The 25,346-nt window shown below is 36.6% G+C and overlaps 1 protein-coding gene across 1 annotated transcript in view; it reads left to right on the top strand.

The window, feature by feature from the left end:
- Window positions 1–25,346, top strand: part of Nep1 (M13 family metallopeptidase neprilysin 1) — a 275,024-nt gene that overhangs the window by 152,340 nt on the left and 97,338 nt on the right. The window contains exons 10-11 of the mRNA XM_090394673.1: window positions 23,802–23,879; window positions 23,983–24,086. Coding sequence (XP_090250799.1) covers window positions 23,802–23,879; window positions 23,983–24,086 — 182 coding nt within the window. The remainder of the gene's footprint in view (window positions 1–23,801; window positions 23,880–23,982; window positions 24,087–25,346) is intronic.

Here is a 25,346-nt window from a genome sequence, read left to right as displayed (position 1 = left end):
GAGCTAGGATTCTGGTTTCTGTCCTCCTAATTTTCTAACACATGCAGTGAGAGAGTGACACCCTTCAAGATCATGGCAAACATACTGTAGTGATTCAGAATCTTTCCCATCTGTGGAACTGCTTTACAACTGTTGAAGATGGGAAAGATTCTGAATCTCATTGAATTTCATTGTTTGCTCACCCAGTACAACCATGCTGTTGGAAATGCTGTTGAAATGATATTACTATATCATTTTTTGCCATTTCTGCTTTTTTGATCCTTTCTTCCTTTACTTATGTTCAGCTCCTTTCTATTTCTTAATTGAAGCACTTTTCCTAGTCGCTCAAAAAAAAAAAAAGAAAAAAAAAAGGCTTCAACATGTTGCCCTTGTTGAAGCCTCAAAATTTTCAACAGTGGTGTGAACCAAACTCTTTTTTTTTTTTCAATTTCTTTCATATCTATGTTAATATAGAAGATATTATCATAATATTAATCCTACCGGCTGTGCCATTATTTAAATATAGGATTTTTATTAATTTAATATTATCCTGTCTATAGAGATGATCTCTGTTCAACGATTATTTTTATATTTATTTCCGAGTGTACCTATATATTATATGCACAAGGGTTCACTCCGATTGGTGCAATGACTTATTTTTTACTATTTCTTTCAGAATCCAAATAAATCACTGACTCAATACCAAAATACAAAATAAACACATTTAATAAAACAAAAACAATGTATATACACTTCAAACAATATTACATAACTAACTACAAATTTAATTAGATCCAAGGCCTTTTTAAAAATAAACTTACACTTAAGACTGGACTAAACACTTTGTTTGCACAATGACAAAATGTTCATAGTCAGTTTCTCTCTCTGTGAAGGCCCTTCTCCAAAGACATATGACTTTATTCTTCATTTTCATAGGATCCTTTCTCATCACTCATGTAGCACACATTAATTCTTCCTAACTCAATTCTGTCTCTTTTTAGTAGAAATAATAGTTAGATCTGGCGTCCTTAAGACAGATGAAACTTCCTAATCAGAGTTTTCTTGAACATTCCTTTAGAACGTAAATAGCAATTTCTTATTTTATTCACTAATGCTTATTGACAGTCTTAACTCTTTAACTCTTTAAAATAAAAAAATTCGCAGTTATACAATTCCCTTTTTGGAACCTACTGTAAATCTTCCAATTAGCATTTCCTCCAATATTCCTTTTAAAACGCCTATAGCAATATTTCCCTTTTATTTATCAATACTTATTCCACTTTAAAACTTCATAGTTCCACGATTTTCTTTTCGGAATATACTATTAATTTTCATCCGACTGTCACATAAAAAAAACTCAAGTTCCTCCAAATCTAAATGTCTGCCGGACTGTGTTCTGATTTCCTCCCGAACACTCCTCTTGTTTACAGCCGTTATTCTGATACCAAATGCTGTTCTTGTCAGCTGTCAATCACACCTCAAACTTCTCGGCGAGCATGCGCACTTCATGAAAGTGGCAAGCGAGAAACTAAATACAGTGGCTGACACGTAGATTACATTAGCATAACGAGGATGTCTCTTCAAAACACAACTTAATATTTTAAACTATAATGAAGTTTCTGTAAGTAATACAAATATCAAATCCGATAAGTACATCAATTTTTTAACTTCTTTACATATCCCTTTGACAAAATAATTTCAATAATGGGCACATCGCAAGTGCCGACAATGCATGTTATGAAACTAAAACTAATAAACATACTAACATAAACAATACGTAAAAATATTCACAATTTTAAATTATGATTATTTTTACATCTACTTTCACACTCTCTCATCTTTTTCACAGTGCACTTTCCATCGTACATTCTAACAATTCTTCTTGCTCACATGCAGCTTAGTATGTGTCATTACCTACTGTATCAATTCATTTGTTCCCTCTTTTTGAATTTCCACTCACATCAACAATGTGTGCTCTTCAATCTTTCTAATTACCACACATTTCTGCCACATTCTAGTACCATTGTGTCCTTCTCCCATAATCGACTCACATTCACCAATGCAAATATTCCACATATTAAATTTTTCATATTAAATTCAAATGATGTGCTTCCTCCCCTTGTCGAACACCATTTTATATATATATTGGATCAGACAACATGTTCTGAATTTTGATCTGATAACGAGTATTTCTCATTGTAGCTCTAACTAAAACAATAAGTTTTCTTGGAATATGTAGTTTCTCCATTGCAATAAATAAGTTAGGTCTATCTATGCTATCATATGCGGCTCTAAAATCTATGAAAAGGTGTTGTGTTTCGATTCCAAATTCATTACATTTGTCAAGTAATCGGTGTATATTAAAATCTGATCATTTGTAGATCTTCCTTGATGGAATCCACACTGATAATCGTCAATAACATTCTCTGCATAGGGATAAAGTTTCTTAAATAGAATGTTAGAGAAAATTTTATAAGTTGTACATAGTAAATTAATTCATCTACAGTTAGAACATATCATCACAAGGGGATGGCTTAGCTTGCTTACTGTTTAACATAGCACTTGGAAAGATTTTCAGAGATGCTGGAATTAATACAAGAGGAACTATTTTCTACAAAGCAGTACAAATTATTTCCAACAAGCAGACAATATCGATATTATAGGAAGGACACGAAAAGCAATGGAAGAAACTTTCATCAGTTTAGAAAAGGCAGCAAAGAAGATGAATTTGCAGATTAACCAAGAAAAAACAAAGCATATGCCAGTAACTAGAAAGATCTGTGATAATAATCATTCTCAAATTTAAATTGTACATAGTTTTATATACTTGGGATCAGAAGTTAATTGTAAAAATGATATCAGTACTGAGATTCAGAGATGTTGTTATATCTTGTTTTATTATATCTATCTAAATAAATCCTATCAACTGTGCCATTTGTTATAACTTCTTCTTCTTATTTATTTTATCTTTAATTCTTATTTAATTTAATCTTTTATTCTCGTATATCTTTCCTTTTAAACTTTATTCTATACTTATTTCGTTTCTTTTACTTAAATCTCTCCCCTTTTTAAACAAGCAGATCTCTGGCCTCTCTATAGTGTAACCACAGGGCTTTGTCCTTGTATGGGACGTGAACATTAACTTATCTTCTGAGACTGTCCACCCGATAAGCATTGACAAATTTATATTTTAACTGCGCCAGCCAATACCGAGGATAGATGAGACTCTTATCCAGGATGGCTCTCTCAGAATGATACACAATAAATGAACTATCATAAAATCTAATCTCTGTTCACTAAATTCTTACATGCAGTCGTGGTCCGCTTTGTTTAATCATACATGTGGTTTCTTCCCGCTAAGTTAGATAGTGATTTTATGAGTGGCTGTTTGAATTCATATACTAAATCAGATCAGGCAGGTATTAAGAAACATATTTATTAATAAAAGAAATTATACAAGTAAGCATCGCTACTAAGTAATCTGAATCATTCTCAAGTAAAAGCTTTGGTTCAATACTACTAAACAAAATACATGAACAAACTTGCTTGTACCACCTCTATATGCAACTTAACATTAACTCATTAACACGTATCACACTTTCTACACTCACGTGGTCACTAGTTATATTATTTAACACATTACTACTAATTCATACAAATAAAAAAAAGATGGCCTTTCTAGGCAGACAGTTCTCAAACAAAATGGGCCTATGCCAAGTTGTAAACAGTTCCTAAAGTTCCATAAAGTAAGTCCACTACACAAAATTGTTCCTTAGAAAGCACACAATTCCTCAACTGAAAAATATATCACAAGAGTCTATGTTACCGTCACTGGAATGATACTCGATGTTTTCTTCTGCCTTTTCTAGAACATCAAGGCTTCTTCTCAGTCTGCTATCCGTCTGGTCACCTACTACAAACTATACGGCCGGATTCTCCGTGGGAAGGACGATATGGCTCAGGAGCTTAGCCAGAACATACGGCATCTACTTGGTTCTTCTGTCGCACGACATAACACAGCTATCCTAGTCCAAGGAAATAGCTAGCCCTACTTGGTACACTACGACAGATGCCTCATGCCTCCCACGGCGTCCAGCTCCTGCTATTACATCGCACGTGCGCTTGTGTTTTTCTTGGAAAGTGCTCTGGTTTCTCTTTTTCATAACTTCTCTCTCCCCCCGTATACATAACACTGGACGGTCAAAAGGTGACCCTTGGACTCTGGCTTACAGGTTTTGCTACCTTATAACACATGAAATGGGATTCTTAAATAAATTTAACACTTTAATTAATTTCTTTATCTGACCCTTATGCATAACAGGTTAGGTCTTACATTTTCATTTTCATTTGTTATACAATTTCTTACTCCTAATTTAGTGTTATATACAAAAATTTACCTTTCCAGTATATAGCCAACACACCACATTTTCTGCCTATTTTTTAAAGTTGTTCCTGAATAATTAAATGGTAATTCTTTTTCTTGGTTTATTCAGGACACAACAACGTATTCTTTCTGCAAATAGATGCTTCTGAGACTTAGGAAATACCTAAAGTCACATGTAATCTCAAGAAAAAATTACGTACAAAGTACTTGTAAGACCAGTGTTAACTTATGCCTCTGAAAGATTGAATAGATTGCTAGGTCTATTTGAAAGAAGAGTTCCCAGATATATTTTTGGAACAGTACAAGAGAATGGTGTGTGGCAGAAAAGATATAACTATGAACTATACGGATTATTTAATGAGCCAGACATTATTAAGTACATAAAAATAAATAGATTAAGTTGGGCTGGACAGATATGCACAGATAGTAATAGAATAGTTAAGAAGATGTTTAATTCTAAACCAGAAGGGAAAAGAAAAATTGGAAGACCTAAATTAAGATGAGAAGATGGATTGAATGTGCATTGAATGAGGAAGGCTTGCAGAAGTTTCTGAAGAAGGCCAGCGCCCACACAGGGCTGTTGAGCCAATGTGCTGCCTCCATTTGTTTATTAATAATAAACAAATGGAGGCAAAGTGTCATGTGATGACACTTTGCATTCTGCACCACACAACCTGCCATTTACTTAAGTTAATCCTATACCTACATACTATGTGCCAGCTACTATCCACTAATGGTATTTTTGTTCATTAATTGCAACTTGGTTTTGAATCCTGTATCCAGGCAAATTATCCTGGATACAGGATGAAAAACCAAGTTTATTTGAGAAACAACCATACTATCCCTGTATGAGATCAGTTAACTCACCTTCAAATGAAAATATCTGCATAAAAATTCCTCTCAGATCTTTTCCATGTGAATAGCACAATGTCCAGTTGTTCCTTTTAGGTGCACTATGTCAGTGCTACATCACACTTTCTCAATACATATAAATCATCATAAATAATCAACTATACACTGAACTAATTAAAATTAAAGTGTATTCAGATTAATTATTAACAAAAAAACTCTCCATGAAGAAACCTCCTTATACAGCTTCCAGGGATGACCTCTTATTTTCTCCCTTGGTTCCCCCATTCTATAAAAATCCTCATCCACATTAATCTGATAACCTCTTACCAACTGATATGTTTCAATCATATCCTCCCCTTCTCTTCCTATCAACTAGCCTCTGCAAATTACATTTCTTCAGTTTTTTTCATACTTATTGTTCCAAGACCACCATAGTTAATCATCTTGGAACTCCTTTTCTCCTTTTGAAAATCAGGCAACTAAGTCTGTGCACAATAATCCATATGTGGCCTGATCAAAGCATTATACAGTGGAACCATAAGATTCTTATTTCTCTTGTCAGTGTCCTTCTCATCATTGCCATAATCCACTATGCAGTTTACAAAATTTTAAAAATGAGTACCTAAAATTTTAGGTCCTTCTCTACTGTCATTCCCAGAACCTTTTTTTCCACTACTTCCTTTAAGATATCCCTACCATATATATATATATATATATATCTTCTTTCACTATGCCTTATCCCGTGTTAAACGAGGCCGGCACACCAATCTTTAACCTTCCTCTTCCAAGTTCTCTGGTCCAGGGCGTCCTTCGAACTCCATCCTTTCTTCCTAAGATCCTCTGTCACCTTATCCCTCCACCTGAGCTTGGGTCTGCCTCTTTTCCTCCTTTCCTCCAACTCCATATACTCCACTCGTTTACCAAAATACTCCTCACCCTTCTTCTCTACATGTCCGAACCACCTCAGCCTACTTTTTTGTATCTTCTTGCCAATTGGTCCTACCTTAACCGTCCCTCTGATATAGTCATTCCTTATCCTGTCCTCCTTTGTCACACCACTCATCCATCTCAACATCTGCATCTCTACTACCTCCATCTTCCTCTCATGTGCCTTTGTTATAGGCCACGTCTCCTCACCATGAAGCATTGCCGACCTCACCACCATCTTACACAGCTTTCCTTTCCTCTTACAACTCACTCTCTTGTTGCACAGGACCCTGCTCATCTTCTTCCAGTTCATCCAGCTGCATGTTATTCGGTGCTGTATTTCCTCATCCAAGTCACCATTCCTCTCGACGACCGACCAAAGTTACTTGAATATCTTCCCTGAAATTAGCCTTTCACCCTGAAGTCGTATGATCATATCCTCGTCACTCCCCGTTGACATTTTTATGCCTCTCTCCTCCAATACCTTTCTCCAATCTTCAAGGGTATTTTCAAGCTTCTCTTGGGATGATTCGCATAGAACAATGTCATTGGCAAACAGCATGCTCCATGGCGAGGATGCTTGACATCCTCCACTAGTACATCCATGACCAAGTCAAAGAGGTAGGGGCTCAGAACTGACCCTTGGTGTAGCCCTACAACAAGGGAACCCTTCTGTCATGCCGACGCTAAACCTGACCTGAGTTTCTGTTCCTTCATACATCTCCTTCTCCATCCTCACGTACTTCTCCGACATCCCCTTCTTCCTCTTACACCTCCATACCTCCTGCCTGGCCACTCTGTTGTATGCCTTTTCCAGGTCTATAAACACCATGTGCAGCTCCACTTGCATCTCTCTATATTTCTCCATCGCCTTAGCACAAATATCGCATCCCTTGTCCCTCTTCCTGGCATAAATCCAAACTGCTCCTCACCAATTTTCGTTTCCTGCCGTATCCTCCCTTCAATTACTCTTTCCCATATCTTCAATGTGTGTGACATCACTTGATCCCTCTATAGTTGCCACAGTCTTGAACATCTCCGCTTCCTTTGTAGATTGGGATAAGAATACCTTTTCTCCATTCCTCTGGTATCTTTTCCTGTTGGGCTATTTTCCTCATCAGATCCCATAACATATCCATGCCTTCGCTGCCCTGCCCCCCCAGCCTTTCCATTCTTCATTTTTCTCAGTACCCAATCCACTTCCTCTCTACTTATGTCTTGCACCAGTCTCTCGTTTGCCTCTCTCGGATTCTCCTCATTTAGTAGTTTATGGAAATATTCTTTCCATCTTCCTCTGATTTTGTCCTCCTCTTGTAATACTACTCCTGAGGCATCCTTTATCTGCTTGACTGATGTTATGTCTTTCGAGGCCTTATCTCTGGCTTTCGCTATTCTCAACAGCTGCGCTTCACCACCGTTTCTCTCCAGTTCTTCATAAACCTCATCAACTGCCCTCGCTTTCGCCCTTGCCACAGCTCTCTTTGCATTTTTCTTCGCTAATCTATATGCCTCCTTGTCAGCTCTAGTTCCAGTCATGTCCCATTTTTTCTTTGCCTCTTTCTTTTCCTTGATCTCCAACTGCACCTCCTCATTCCACCACCATGCCTCCTTATCCTCAGGCAGTCCCTTTCCTGATGTTATACCAAGCACCTCTTCTCCAATTTTTCTAATGTTCCGACTATTAACGTCCCACCATTCTTCCACATCCTCTGGTAACTTCATTTCTTTCAATACCTTTTTTTTAAACTTATTCCTTGGGCCTTCCTCTTTAATTTCAACCACTTTATTCTCCTCTGTATCCGCCACTTCCGTCTATTCTTCTTTTCCCCTTTTATATCACAGTCTACCACAACCAACCTGTGCTGTGCTGCTACACTTTCTTCATTAATCACTTTACAGTTTTTCACCTCCTTCGGATGTTTCCTATGGCACATAATATAGTCAATCTGACTCATGCTATCCCCGCTCTTATAGATTATCAGATGCCCAACTCTCTTCTTGAACCACATGTTAGCTATAGCCAGATTAAAGGTCACAGCATATTCTATGATTCTTTTACCTTCTTCATTTCTTTCACCACTACTCCAACCCCCATGTACCCTTTCTTCACTACTTCATCGCCTTCCTACATGCCCATTCAGATCTGCTCCGACGATCACTCTCTCACCATCAGGGATTCCCATTACTACTTGGTCAAGTTCTGTCCAGAAAGTCTCTTTCTCCTCCTCATCACAACCTACTTGTGGGGCGTAACCACACTTCCTCCCATCTCAAGCTTAACGCTCATAATCCGATCATTCTTCTGGCACACCTCGCAGACTCCACCTTTCAGCTCCTTATCGATGATAATTCCAACTCCGTTTCTTCCCTTCTCATTAACACCCCTATAAAACAGTTTATATCCCTCTGCCAGCTCCTTTGCTTTATTGCCCTTCCACCTTGTCTCCTGCACGCACAAGATCTTCAGCTTCCTTCTTCTCATCGTGTTCACTATCTCCCTACTCTTCTCATTCATCATACCCACATTCAGCGACCTGATTCTTACTTTACACACACTCTCTTTCTGTTGGACTCGCTTCTTTAGTTGAACCCACTCTTGGTTCAGTAGCCCTAGCCCACTTCTTACAGTCCTCGGGCGACAGAACTGCGCGTCGCTTATGGGGTACGCCCTAGCCGTGGTACTTTCCCTGTTATTCAACATTTCATCCTTGGTTTTGGCATGGTTTTTTTTATGGCCGGATGCCCTTCCTGACGCCACCCCTCCCCATTTATCCGGGCTTGGGACTGGCACCGAGAAGACTAATTTGCCCTCCCCAGTGGCTGGGTTATATATATATATATATATATATATATATATATATATATTCTATGTCAGTGCACTATGTAGCATTGACATAGTGCACCTAAAAGGAACAACTAGACATTGTGCTATTCACACGGAAAAGATCTGAGAGGAATTTTTATGCAGACATTTTCATTTGTTGAAGGTGAGTTAATTGATCTCATACAGGGATAGTATGGTTGTTTCTTAAATAAACTTGGAGTTTGAAAGGAAAATCTTGGAGTCCAGGGAAATGCTCCTTAATCCTGAACATTTGAACAACAATTTGAGTTACAACATCCCTGATAGTCATGCTGCAGTTGTTCAATACTGGCGTTCACGAGAACTGGCAAGCTCGCATGCAACAAACAAAAGCGCGTTAGATAGAACAACTTGAAAAATACAACGTTTTTGTGTCAATTATGTATTGCATTTTTTGCCTGTAATTCTCAGTTTTTTGTAACTTCAATTTTTATTACTGTGTTCTACCTTTAGTGGATACCTGAAGGAGGCTGTAAAAGGCTGAAACTAGTTGTATCATTTTCATTAAAACTTCATATTTTATCTCAGTTTAAGTCATTAAATATTTATTCTTTAAAATAGCAGTTGGAGTCTGGTTAAACAATGATTGTGGAGTAAATGTGTGCAAAAAGTGTAAAGAATGCGATGATTTAAAGAATGTTTCAGGTCGTGTGAGTGATATCATTGTCGAAAGTGAGGAACTAGATAACAGCGATATTCGAGGTATGAACGAGGATATTTGCGAGGTAGTACCTGATAGCTGTGAGAGTGGCGTTGATAGAGTGAATGAAGTTAAGCATACAGGACGATTGAATGAATCATCGGAAAATAAAAATGACGACACAGATGCAATTAGTGAAATAGCTTTATTACACGGAGCAATACATAGTGTAAACCAGCAACTGGAACGTTGGCAACAATCATTAACAAGCATACCGACTAATAATCAAAAGTATGATAGAAAAAATAAGGGTATTATAGTGAGCGTAAATAAAATGAAAGAGCGTGTATTGTATGTAGATTCCCTAGTAAGAGGTATGTTAGTTGAGAGTTTAACAAAACCATACCAACCCAGTGCGACCGTAAAGAATGTAAGCGAATGCATTAAGATGCAAAAACAGCGGGTGAAGGAATTGATAGTGGTGGTGGGTACAAATGATTTGAAAGGAAATAAAAAGGCTATGAGTGAGAATGTGAAGGAATTGCTTGAGGTGGCAAAAGAAAAGAGTGAGAGAGTTAGGATGGTGAGTCTGTTGCCACGGCATGACAGTGAAGAGTATAGAAGGAGAGCCATAATTGCTAATGACTTTATGTGTGAATTATATTTGATGAGTGGTGTGGAATATGTGGATGTGTGGAATGAGTTCGATGGGCAAAAGGATTTGTACAAAATGGATGGATTACATTTGAATGGATTTGGTGTGCGGAGACTTGAAAAGGTGTTGTCGAATGTGGTGGAAGTGAAGTTACAGAACCAGGGAAACTAGAGTTATTAGGGGGGGGGAAGTAGATTTGCAGATTTTAGGGAGACAGTTGAGCGTGTGAATGTGTGTAATATGCCCAAGCAAGTGGGAAAGACCATTAATCAGAATGGGATAGCTAGTATAAGGCATCAAAATAGGGATGGGACAAATTGGCTTCTTCAATTCATGTATACAAATGCCAGAAGTATTAGGAACAAGAGGGAAGAATTTTTGGCCTTGGTTGGCACTTCTAGACCACAAGTTATTGGCATTAGTGAAACATGGCTGACAGAAGATGATACAGCTAGTGGGATTGAATGTGAGGGGTATGGTGTGTTCAGGAGTGACAGGGAGAATAAAATGGGGGTGGAGTGTTATTGATGATAGCTGATGAGCTACATCCAAGAACAATAGAAGTGGAACTGCAGGATAGAGAAAAGAGCACATTTGAGGCTATTTGGTGTGAGATTGAAATTAGCAGAACTAAATATACAGTTGGGTGCTGCTATAGACCAGGTGATGGAATAGATGGTGGAGACAGTATGCATAAGCAAATAGAAGAAATGAGTGGAAGGAGGGTAATTATTATGGGAGATTTCAACTATGGTAACATTGATTGGAAGGAGGAGAGGACACATGGGAGGAAGGAATTGGATTTTATGCGGTTATTAAGGGATAACTGTCTGTGACAGCATGTAATGGAAAATACTAGGGGTCAGAGAGTGCTTGACCTGGTAACTGCATCTGAGAATTTGACTGTAACGAATATGACCACGTTGCCACCAATTGGTGAGAGTGATCATAGGGTCTTGACTTGGGAGGTGGCTAAAGGTGTAGATTTTGCAATTAAGACGAGGTCCATGTGGAATTATCGGGCTGGTAAGTATGACAAGCTTAGGAGATTGGTTCAGTGCCATGGCATGTACAAATGCAAGAAGTTGATAGTGCATAACAGGCGGTAAAGAAGTGTTTGCATGAAGCAATGGCTGACTGTATACCTAGAGTCCGAATAATAAATCAAGTAGGGGTTAAATGGATGAATAACACCATTAAGCTTGATCTGCAAAAAAAGAAACAACTATGGAGGGAATTTAAGGAGAAAGGTGACCTGCAGGCACATGAACAGTATAAAGCGCAGGCCAGAAGGGTAACGAGTGTGGTAAGAAAAGCAAAAAAGGATTATGAAAGAACATTGGCCATGCAGGCTAAGGAGAATCCTAAACAGTTTTTTCGATATGTTGCAAGTAAAAGAAAAAATGTATGTGGTAGAATGATTTTAAAGAATGCCGATGGTAGGGAGGTAACCAACTCAGCTGATATAGTTGAATTACTGAGTGAGCATTTTGCAAGAATATATCTTCCAGGTGGTGACATTGCAGAAATGAATGAACCAATAGATTATATGGGAATTGTGGTGAATGAAGTGGAGGTGAGTAGTCTATTGCAAAACCTCAATGTCAAGAAATCTGTGGGATTGGATGGTATACCAGCTCGTGTCGTACGTGAAGTGGCTAAAGAATTGTCAGTACCCTCGACCATTTTGTTTAATTTGAGTCTCTGGTCTGGGTTAATCCCGAGGGGGGTGGAAAGAGGGGAAAATCGTTCCACTGCATAAAGGAGGTTCCAAGACTGATGTTGTAAATTACCGACCGATTAGCATATCAGGCATCGTTGTCAAGGTCTTGGAGAAATTAGTCAAGAGAAGAATACAGGACTGGATAGATGAAAATGGGATACTGTATGGGGGACTATATGGTTTTGTGAAGGGTAGATCATGCCCCAGTAACTTGCTCACGTTTTATAACACAGTGACGGCTGAACTGGATAAGGGTAATGGGTTTACAGTGATTCTACTGGACCTTGCCAAGGACTTTGACAGGATACCACATGTTACTTTAATCAGTAAACTAGAGCAGTGGGGATGGATATAGGGTTGGTGAGATGGATAGGAGGGTGGTTGATGGAGAGATACCAGAGAGTGGTTTATTCAGGAGTGGAGTCCAAAAGATGGCTTGTGACTAGTGGTGTGCTACAGGGTTCTGTTCTTGGACCACTACTTTTCAATTTGTTCATTAACGATATAGGAAAGGATCTGAGAGGAAGTGTTCACTTGTTTGCTGATGATGCAAAGCTGGGTAGAGCAATTGTGAGAGCACAGGATGTCAAAATTTTGCAGGATGATTTGGATAGTTTGGAGGACTAGGCTAGGGAAAATGGATGTCAATTTAATGTGGCAAAGTGTAAGGTTATGCATTTTGGAGTGAAAAGATTAGCAGCAGTATATCACATTGGTGGAACCGTACTCCAGGAGATTGATGAGGCCAAGGATTTGGGAGTGTTGGTGGATAGGGAGTTGAAGTTTAGGGGACACATTGCAAAAGTGGCCAAAACAGCTCATCAAATCACTTGGTTGCTGAAAAATACTTGAACAAGCAGAGACGAATAAGTTATTGTTCCTCTATATCGAGCCTTGATAAGACCCCATCTAGACTACTGTGCCCCGATATGGGCGCCAGGGTTTCTTCTTGATGGGGAGGAGGTGGAGAGGATCCAGAGACGAGTGACCAAGACTAGATGATAGCAGGTCTGTGGAATGAACCTTATAAGAACAGGTTGAAGATTTGTGGGTTACAAAAATTGGTTGATAGGTGGAAAAGGGGTGATATGATTGAGACATTCAAATTACTGAAGGGTTTCTATAGGATTAATCTATAAGATATTTTTGAGAATAGGATTGGTGGTGGGAGGGGACTAGGGGCCATACATGGAAGCTGGGCAAGAGTGTGGTTAGCAGGGGTGTTAGAACTAGGTTTTTTACTTGGAGAGTGGTGAATGAGTGGAATAAGTTGCCAGAGTCTGTTGTGGGTGCTATGACTGTGAACGAGTTCAAGGCGAGGTATGATAGATACTGTGTGAATGTCGAATAGTTGCTCTTGACATGATGTTAGGGCCTCCCTCGATGAGTCTGTCGACTCCTTGGAGTTGCCCGAGATAATAATAATAATAATAATAAAATGTACCATTACAATCGAGTAGAAGCTCAGGAATACACATATATATATATATATCCCTTCATTGCTTTCTGAATTTTAAAGTGTTATACTTTGCAACATTGGATGACAACTCCCTATTCACCCATTCTATTCATGTTCTCTTCCAAGCTACAATAGCTGTTTGGAGTACTAAATTATTCTTTGCAGCTTTGTATCATTTGAAAACAACTTCATGTTCCCACTCAGTCCTTTCTCAATATCATTAACATTTATTTTTTATTTTCATTTTATTTATTACATGACACCACCAGGGAGTCCAAAGACTCATTGAGGTAGGACATCTACTCTACAAGTCTCCATCTCCACCACTCAATTACCAACTACGATGAACCACAACTACACTAACGGCATCTAACTGCCCATCACCACCACTAGTATTTTCACAGACAATTTTCACAAATAAGTTTTAATTCTATAACATGCTAATGCACGCATATTGGGATTCCATTGTAATCATGACCCTAACTGTATGTTATTCCTAGTATTGTTTGAATTAACTGTACTGACAATGTCCTAAGATACTTAGAATGAAATATTTACTTATTAAAACTTATTACTGTGGTTATTACATGTGTTTGTTTAGTCTTGCTTCATCTCATGCATCAGCTTCACCAACTTTACTTTCATGTCTTGATTGATCATACTATTAATGCATTTCATAGTTAATATTCCATGATATTTGACTGTTATAGCATTTCTCATACAAATATTAATGTAATTGATGACCTTGCTACAGCTGAGTGAAGATAGGATCTGGTTGAGCTCATACGTGAGATAGGGAAGATGCCTTCAAACTTGTTACCAGTTATGGGAAGTTCATTCCATATTTTTGATTGTTAATGGGCCTAAAGAAGTGATGTCACAATTTCTCTAGAGTCAAAATTGCATTTTTCAGCTTGACAGTATTGCCCTTTAGCATTTCCTCTTTTCTGAGGGAAAGTTGATGATATCAGTATTTTGTTTTTCACTTTCAGCCTTGATTAAACTATAAACTCTCACCACAGTAAGGCTACATAATTTGCTAGCAGCAGATACATTATTGTTAAGGTGCTGATCAGCAGTCAGTTCAAGCTTGGTTTCTTTTGATTCAGTTATGCAGGAGAAACATTTATCAAGAGTGTTAAGGCACTGTTCTAGGGCCCAAATTCAGGAACTGTTTAAATGAAGGGAGGAACAGAGGACAATGAAACTTGAAGTTTGTCAGTTCCAGGAGTATCAGAAATAAGGGGAGGGGGATTGTTGCATTGATTTAGTTCATTCACCTAGAAATTGTCAGAATAAATGAGATATGGCAAGGTGAGGATGATATTCTGACAGGAATAGAGATGTGTGTGATGTTTTTCTTAAGATAAGGAGGTCAAAAAGAGGAAAATAATGTGATTGTAGATGGATAGAGTGATATATTTAGTTGAATTTGGTGATTCCATATTCCTTGGAATATGGATGAGTCCTTGGAAAGTCAAGAACTCATCCTGGAGGTCCTTTTGTCATACACACAGCTCATCATACCATGCCTTGAACACACTCAAATTCTCTGCAGACACCAAATTCTCAGGAGTCATTCCAATCATTCTTGTAACCACTTTCCATATTCCTTAGAATATGGAAAGTGATTACAAGAAAATGTATAGGCAAATTGACCTAGTGAATAAAGGGAGGTAAAAACACATGAATGAATATAACTAAGTTAGAGTGCCCATCTATCCTGTTTTGAAGAGAACAGTCTGGTTTTTACAAAAAATTGTCCCAGCGACCCTAGCTACCAATGTGTCCTGTTTTTCAATATCTGATTTCCAAGTGAAATATAAAGCATAAAACAAACAACTGTTAGAAATAATGAGTATGATTATATTCTAATAACTTGTAAGTCATATATGGATTTCTTTCTGTTATCAAAATGTTAGGCTTGGATTTATTTTGTCATTGCCTGGTTCCATCACTTCAAATAGAAAGAGTTTTCTCTTCAGTAAATTTATTATGAAGCAAGGAAAAAAATCGATTGCATATTGACACAATAAAATCAGTAATGATTTTCATGAGTTTATTCATAAAGAAAAACAATATGAAAAAAGATGCATTCTTCTGAAAAGTATACAAGAAGCCAGCTGCATTAGCCACATCAGCAAAATTCCAAGAAACAGAAACTTCTGGGGCTTCAAATGGGTAAATTTTGAAGTACTTGTTGTGTATTTTATTTTAAATTAAATAAAAAATAAATGAATAAATAAATAAATAAAAATTAATGCCAACTTAATTTTGAGCTTTATTAATTATTTATCAATTTTATTTATTACTTAATTAGCTGCTACACACACACACACACATTAATATATTATTATCCCAAGACTACATGGAGTCAAGGACTCATCCTGGAGGTCCTTTTGTCATACACACAGCTCATCATACCATGCCTTGAGCACACTCAAATTTTCAGCAGACACCACACTCTCAGGAGTCATTCCAATCATTCATAACTCTGCATGCAAAGAATCTGCTTCTCACTCCTCTGCTCACACCCTCCTTATACAGCTTCCAGGGATGACCTCTGGTTCCTCCCTGATCTCCCACTGTTTGCTGCAAAAACTTGCCAGCAAAGGTTGGTTGATTCGTAGAGCCTCTGCTACTAACGGCTCATGAAAAGTTAAGCAAATTTGAGTGTGGTTAGTAGTTGGAAGGGGTTCAATCGTTCAGTGCTGTTGGCACACTCTTCCTCGATGAGTCTTTGGACTCCCTGGAGGTGTCACATAATAATAATAATAATAAAATCTCTCCAACATTGATTCTATAACAACCTTACCAACTTGTAGGTCTCTATCATATCACCCCTCTTCCTCCTATCCACTAGACGCTATAAATTGCATCTTCTTAACCTTTCATCATATTTGACATTCCAGAGATCAGATCAGAAACTACCTTAGTCAGTCCAAATCTGTGCACAGAAGTTTATGTGTGATCTAATCAAAGCCTTATACAATGGAACAAGAATCTCCTTACTTCTACAAGGCAGTGTCTTCTGCATCATTCCCAGAATTCTTTGTGTTGTCCACACAATTTTGGCAATGTGTCCCCTAATTTCAGACCCTTATCCATTATCACCCCAAAATCTCTTATTTTCTCTACCTCTTAACAATATATCCTCACCAAGCATAAATTTTACATTCCATCCCAAATTTTAAAACCTTACATTTTGCAACACTGAATTCGCATCCCCATTCCCAATCACTCAATTTATTTATCTTCTTGTAAGGCCACAACATCTTCTCTACTCTTCATAGTTCGTCCCACTTTGCATCATCTGCAAACTGAATATCTCTATCCAAATCTTGTCTAACATCTTTAAAATACAAGTTAAACAGTAATGGCCATAAAACAGACCCCTGAGGTACACCACTAGTGACTTTCCTTTTCTAGGATCTTGCTCCCAATACACAACTTGTTGATACTTATCAGAATAGCCAGTCTCTGATCCAATGCACTAATCTAATATCCAACCCCATCCGCTCTAGTTTGACTATCAACTTATCATGCAGTAATCTCTCAAAAGCCTTTGCGAAATCTAAGTATACTACTGTGTATCCCTCTCCTCTGTCTAAGGAAGCCATCGCCTTATTGTAATAAGTAAGCAGATTACTAAAACATGACCTCCTTTTAGCAAATCCGTGCTGTCCATCAAAGATAATACCGTTGTTGTCTCATAAGGTAAACAATGGTACTTTTTAAATACAGTTGACCCTTGAACAATGCAGGGTCTAAGGGTGCCCCCCCCCTCACAGTGTTAAAAAATCAACATATAACTTTTGACTCCCCAAAAAATGAACTACTAATAGCCTACTGTTGACCAGAAGCCTTACTGATAACATAAAAAGTTGATTAACACACACTTTATATGGATGGATGTATATATATTATATTCATACAATAAAGTAAGCTAGAGAAAAGAAAATGTTATTAAAGAAAATCATAAGGAAGTTAAAAAACATTTACAGTACTGTATTTATCGATACCGTAAGTTTACGTTGTGTGTTTATGAGTGAATCGTATGTCTATCAGTACCCACATCAATATTGTCGTATATGATAGAAAACACTGTCGATTTTATATGTATTACTAACACGAGACATCAAAAATGAAATTATTCATATTTATTTATGGGTATAACGATTCGTGCATTGATAACAAAGCAGCAGCAATATGATTGCTTTATGGTAACTTTATACAATTGATACATTTGCTTCGGGGTAGCCTAGCCTATACACTAATGAATGAATCATTATAAAAATTTTATTTTACACTAATTAATTTAACTAAATAATAACAGTTCATTTTATGCAGTTATGATTTAAAACTGCATCTTTACGTTTGTCTACATTTCTCTCAACTGCAAATGATCATGTATGGTCTGTAAGTGTTTGTGTGCATATGTTTTGATAAATTTCAACTTTTTATGATAGATTTGTGTATACTTTATGGTAGTAAATGATAAAATAGACTAGTGTCTACATATATTTTATGCATTCATGATGTAGCTAACTTTTTCTTAATTTTCTTTTATATTTCTAAGCCATGTGGTCTGCAAGTTTTTCAAATTGTCACAAATCTCAAAAAAATTTTCTGATATATTTATTCATTAAAATCCATATATAAGTGGACCCATGTTCTTCAAGGGTCAACTGTACTTCATTTTGTTCCAATTTGCATTAACAGTTTTTGTAGTCAAAATATTGAATTTTAGGTGTTGAAAATAATTTTTTTAGGAAATTTCTGGGGTGCTTAAGGGTCAAAGCTGTATAACTCATAGGAGACCTCCACATAGCCTTTAAAGGAATGTGGAGAACCGACCAGGGCTTCTTGACCTAATGTCCAATCCTCACCTTCTCGTGGTGCACCATGTTAGGTATCTACCTGGATGATGAACAAACGAGGATTGGCTGGTAATTTGGGATTTATCCAAAAAAAATTGCATTCTTATCGGCTTAAACTACAATATAAAATGTAACATGACAGAATTTCTTGTCAGCTGGGGCATTGCCTGTTTTCACCAGGGACCCAGGATGAACAGCAAAAAGTCAGCTACTGGAACAAATCCTAAAACACACATCAACTCAACATACAAGAGTTCAAGATTGGTACTATCAAAAGAAGCCTGAATGGCAAAGAAATGGAGCTAGCTGAGGAATTGGATAAGTACCAGATCAACATAGGGGTGACTGAAACAAAAAAAAGACAAAAACAGGCAATGAAAATCAGAGAAAAGAAGGAGTAGCCATGGTATTCAACACTAAATACGAGGCTAATCTTCTTGAATGGCAGGCAATTTCAAGTAGAGTGATGTGGGCAAATATCAGGATGGGGAACTGGACAATGAGATTCATTTGTGCCTATTGTCCTACAGAAGTTCTACTAAAGTAGAAGTGGAGGAATTTTTTTGAGACTTTAGAGAAAGCAACTGACACAATAAAAAATGAAAAGTTGGTCCTTGTTGGGGATCTAAATAGCAGAGTAGGAAATGATTGTCAGACATAAAAATATTTTGGAAAAATTTGAAGAAAAAACCAAAGCTTAATAATGACAAATTCCTGTTGGATAACCAGTAATAACTAGTCAATGTCCTGTCTGCTCAGGACATGGACTGGTTATTACTAGCACAATGTTCCAACATAAAAATGTGCACAAATCCACATGGAGAGAAGAGGCAAGGATTAAGAAAAGTCTCATTGATTATGTTATTGTTGATAGTGATATTTTCTCCCTGATGCAGGACACCAGAGTGTACAGAGGATTTGAAATTGGAAGTGATCACCATTTAGTCTTGAGCAGGATAAAATTGAATTTCACTTTCGATGAAATCGAATTTCAATTTCATCGAAAAGAAGAACATATAAGAAAGTTTTAAAACAAATAAAAGTTGAGCAGCTCTCAGATGTGAACTGTAGACTAAAATACACAAATACTATTGAAACGAAAAAATGAAAGAGTTTGAGAACAGGAACCAAAGCTTGGAAGTTCGTTGGCAAGCTCTGAGAGGCATGTGTTGAGGTCGTCTGCAAGGATAGAAAAATCAGAACTCCATGGCGGACACAGGAAGTTAAAGAGGCAGTGAAGGAAAAGAAGTAAGCATATAAAAATTCCTGGCAAATAAGTCAGCTTGTACCCTTAGACAATATAGAGACAAATGTAAGAAACCTAATCACTGTAAAACTAGCTAAACAAAAGTCATGGGAAGACTTTCGTAAGAACATAGAAAATAAATATCAAGGTGGCAAGATATTCTGGAAGTTATTGAAGAAGCTCAGAAATGGAGGAAAAAAAGGGTGCTGTAAAAGGAATTAGATATGATAAAGGTGACATGAAAACTGGAGAAAAAGATATCCTTGAAATATGGAGTAATTACTTCAAAAAATTGCTCAATGAAACAATCAGTGACAGCATAGTGGTAAAAGAACACTGACCAGGCATGCAATCAGGAATACATATCCATACTTCAAGTAGAAAAAGCCATCAAAAGCCTGAAAATTGAAAACGTGGAAAGGTAGCTGGAGTAGATGATATTCGACCAGACTTGCTCAAGTATGGAGGTAAAAAAGTCTTACAGTGGCTGCACTGCATAGTTCAGAAGGCCTGGACAGAGGGATGAATTCCAGATTAGAGTAGAGCTCTCATAGTACCCATATATAAAAAGGGAAAATAAAACTGAATGTGAGAATTACAGAGGTATTTCTCTACTAAGTGTTTCTAGTAAGATTTATGCCAATATACTTTTGAAACAGTTGAGAAGGATTGTGGAAGAGAAGTTTGGCAAAGAACAAGCTGGATTCAGGCCAATTAGAGGCTATCAGGATCAGATTTTCACTTTATGACAAATAGTTGAGGAATCATGGGAATATAACAAAGATCTGTATTTAAGTTTTGTAGATCTGGAAAAGGCATATGACAAGGTGCCAAGAGAGAAGATATTCAAAATGTTACAGTTGTATGGTGTCGGTGGGGCATTATATCAAGCAATAGTTAGTCTTTATTTGAGTTGTAAGTCAGCAGTTAGAATTGAAGGAAGTACTGGAAGATGGTTTAACATTAAATCTGGTGTCAGACAAGTATGTACATTATCCCCTCTCTTATTCATTATCTATATTTAATCACATTATATAGGAAAGTGGTATTAAATCTGATAAAATTGGAGATGTTAATGTCAGCTCTTTGCTTTATGCAGATGATGTTATACTTCTAAATAAATCCACTAAAAGTCTGCAAGATTCATTGACTAAATTGAATAACTGTTGTAATAGATATGGTATGAAGGACAATGAAAATAGGCAGAAGCATAGTATTCAAAATATCAACTGCATTGTGAATGGAGAACCTATAGAACAAGTAAAACATTTCAGCTACGCTTAGGCACGATTTTTAGTAAAGATGGTAAATTAAATATGGAAATAGACAACAGAATCAACAAAGCTGGTATGGTAGGAAGTCAACTGAATAAATTTATATGAATAAGAGAGAAATTAGTCAAGACACTAAATTAGCTGTATACCATACAGGGTTCAAACCAATTTTAACTTATGGATCTGAGAGCTGGGTTAGAAATAAAACACTTGACCAAAGACTAGAGAGACTGCAGATATGAGATTCCTGAGAAAGATTAGGGGCTTTAATAGATAGCATCAATGACAATATCATATTAAAAATGAGGATATTAGGGAAGAACATGACATTGTTAGCATCCAGGAATGTGTAGTAGAGCTAATCTCAATTGGTATGGGCACTTAAACAGAATGGGAGAGGAAAGATTAGCAAAACAGGTGTTCTCTGCAAGGTTGGCAGGAAAAAGAACCAGAGGAAGACCAAGATAAGGTGGATTGATATGGTAAAAAGTGCCTTAGAAAACAGACATATAAGATCTGATAATGTTGGAGTCTTGACAGGTAACAGACTGATTTGGAGGAAAATTGTAGTTAGGAAGTTAGTAATGATGTAAATTTTTCATGTATTACTGTGATATCCTGTTCATCCCTTGAGGGTACGTGTCAGGGATTGATGATGGTGATAAGAAATCTCTAACCCCATTTGATGTCCCTTTTTTTAAAAAAAAATAAAAATTGGAGAACCATAAACTAATTAGGTGGGAGATGAATTTCATTGTCCTGTGTAAGACCACTGCCCTGCTGACTGGAGGCCTGAAGTGGCTTTAGTCTTTTGCTAGACTATGTAAAAAATAAATTAAGAATACAAAAAAAATATATATATATATATGACAGAATGATCATTGACTCGGTTAACATACATAGTTTTATGAAAAAAAATTGAATGACTAGAACCGAGATTTAATTAAAAAGGTTTTAATATAAACACACTACTAGTTTCGGCCTGTAACAGCCTTCTTCAGGTGACATTATAAAAGAAAAAACACTAAACATTGAGGGTTAAAAGACTATGAACAACATAGACAGTCTTTATACATAATTAGCATTAAAATGTTGTAGTTGTATTTGAAGCTGTTCTTTCATTTGTTGCATTGTTGGGAGAGTGCGTGCTTGCTGCATCACGTGAACGCCAATACATGATTACAGCTGAATGACTATCTGGGAGGTTGTAGCTTAAGTTGTTATTTAGATGAACAGGATTGAAGATGATTTCTCTCGATTCCACAATTTTTCTCTCTATTTCGTCACTGCAACGGAAGATGTTTGTAGATTTTTCCCAGCAGACTTTGTGACTTTGGTTATCATCATTAGGATTAGCCGAGAAGAGGATATGACTTGATAATGCACTTGCTCACTGTCTCTTGTAAGTAATGTCTCTCATGTGTTCTTCCATACGCATTTCTACAGATTTGTCTGTCTGACCGAAATAAGGAATATCGCAGTCACATAATATTTTATATACCTACAAATTTGCTACATATTTGCTCCTACCTACAAATAACCTTTTGTAGGTAGGAGCAACATAAAAAAAAAGTAGTTGTGTTGCTGCAACATAAGCTCTCTTAAATATATTTTGTAATATATTTTGTTTATTTATGTAATATTTATTAGTAATATTTTGTTTTTATGTATGTACAGTTGAGTCTCCATATTTGCAGGAATGAAAACTGTGAAACCTGAATTCTGCGATAACCCATATTCTTTCCCAAATAGCCCAGATGTTTTCTATGTATGTTTGAATACTTATACGACCATTTCCAATTAACAGGAAAATGTTTACATCTATTAAAATGTTTTAATTGTATTTTACAATAATGAGTAAATGTATCAAAATTTCATTCATAGTTAAGAATAAGAAAATGTGCACCAATGTATTCACTACAGGATTCAGTAATAGGTTTCAGAGGCTGGAGAGAAGTAGAGTTGGCTGACATCGAGTCTTCCAGTTCCGCCTTTTTCTGTTCGAGATGATGTATAGGTGTGCTGAAGCATCTTCTTTCAGAATAATGTAGTATCATCGACATTGAAAACCTGTTCAGGTTTATATCCCTTCTCCTTGATGTGCTTTTTGAGTTGCACAGGATAGGCCTTAGCAGCCTTGTGATCAGCTGAAGCACACTCACCTGTAATCTTTACATTACAGAGTGAATAATGCCTCTTGAATTTCTGGAACAAGCTCTTGCTGTCAATGAAAGTTTTTTCACAGTGCTGCTGGTACGTGGGGTGTTTCTTAAATCTGTTTTAAAGAATATTCACAGGCAACTTTTTCTCTTTTCTCTTGGTGGTCTTCGATCCAAATGAACAGTGCATTCTCCTTTGTAACATCACTTTATCACATACATAAACTGCATATTTAGCAGTAAGAATTTCACAAGTTTGCATTGCCTTTCTTGTCTCATCTTTTGTACCATACTTTCTTTTATGCCAAACATGAGGCCTACAGCTATGTATGTTAGCCCTTCTCAACATTTATCTAGAATCCATACTTTCTTAGCCCTTTTAGACTTTTATCCATCACTAGATGCACTTCATTTAAAATCCATGGGTATTCCTATAAAGACAGTAATATTTTATGTACAAGTAGCCTAATACTCACTGTGAAACTGAAAACACATGAATTTGTGACTATCAACGCAAAAACATGAATCCGCAAATACAGATCACACAAATGTGGAGACCTGACTGTAATTAATTATGATCTATATAATATAAATATGATCTATAAAAAATGTTGACTAAATACTTGATATTTCTTACTTCCTGAATTTTAAGACCCGAACATATTTTAATTCTGCATTAAAAATAGAATGACGTTCTACTATTTGGACAAGATAATAAATAAATTGAAAATTTACTTCTATGATTTGCTATTTATTACAGGCCAATTCTATGAATGAAAGGATAGGTTATCCAGAGCTTTTAACTAACCAAGCAGAGTTATCAAAGGAGTTTGAAGGAGTAAGTGCTTTTATACCATCAAAAAACAGTATATTGATGATATGATTTTTAATCAAAGCTTTGCAGCTTTTGAAGTTTATTAAATTTATACTAACTCTTGCAGCTAATCATTCATGATGACCTGTTTCTGGTAAATATCCTCAATGTGTTTAAGTTTGAAGCCTCTAAAAACCTAATGAAGCTAAGGCAACCTGTTAATAAAGATAGGTATGTTATTCAGTAAACAACCTCTGCTTGCTATATTTTCTTTATTATGCATTTATTATCATCATTTATATTATCATATTATGCATTATTTATTATCATTTATTTACCAATTTATAAAAAATGTGCACATGCATGCTGACACACACATAAACAAGGTTCCCAAACGTTTTCATATGTCATTCCTTTAAGAAGCTGATTGTAACTGATATGGCCACCTTGATCCTGTTGACAAGAATGTCTAAGAGGTCTTGACTTGTAAGATGAATATGCATACAGAAGTATTAAGGAAAAGGAATTTATGTGGGATTATGAGTGATTATAAGAATCATAGCAATCAGCTTGAGAAAGATTTGTGGATTGAAGAATTGAAATGGATAGATATTACTTGTGCACGGGAGCTAGTGAAGCAATATTTTCATATAAGTGAAAAGTATGGATGACTAATAAAATCCAACAGGAACTGCAGATGAAAAAGAGGTTATAAAAAAAGTATAAAGAGAGAGGTGGAGAGCACTTGCATGAGGAATCTAAAACTCAGGCCAGAAAAGTGACTGGTATTGTATGGAATACAAAACTGGAATACGAGAAGATATTAGCTCTGCAATCCAAGGAAAAGACTTTTTTGGTTGTGTGGCCAGTAGGAGGAGGAGAATGATTGCAGAAGAATGACTGATAGATGGAAACAGGGGTTGAGTGACTAATGCAGATAACATGAGTTCTTTAATGATTAGTTTATTGGAGTATTTCATCCTAGAATATAGTTATTACCTGAGGGATGGGGAGGATTCAAAGTTTAGAAGATTATCATGAGAATGTGATTTGAATACCAAGTACTCTGGAAGTCAATAAGAGTGAGACTTGATGGGACTTTGCTACATATTTTAAGAGAATGTGCTAAGGACCTGACAGCTCCATTGACCTACCTGTTCAGTGAAATTTTAGGTACAGGAAAGATTCCCCAGAGAGTGGAATGAGGGTAAGATAGTGCTATTGCATAAGGATGGTGGTAGAATATGGGAATCAAACTATATACCTATTTTTATTTCTATCTTTTTTTTAATTTTACAAATTATTTGTCAGAAGCTTACACTTTGCAGCATACTATGATTATGACTGACCACAAATATATACACTCTAGCCAGTACATAATGATTATAAAATTTATGTGTTCTCCAGCCAGGAGATATAGTTAGCTTGTGTTCATGTATTTTGCATGATGAACTTAATGTTAATGTCAGAATATTGAATAACTAAATTTAT

Source organism: Typopeltis vanoorti, chromosome 6 (genome assembly GCF_054136105.1).
Source record: "Typopeltis vanoorti isolate ZY-2024b chromosome 6, IOZ_Tvanoo_1.0, whole genome shotgun sequence".
NCBI lineage: Eukaryota > Metazoa > Arthropoda > Arachnida > Uropygi > Thelyphonidae > Typopeltis > Typopeltis vanoorti.
This window is presented reverse-complemented; position numbering and strand designations above follow the sequence as displayed.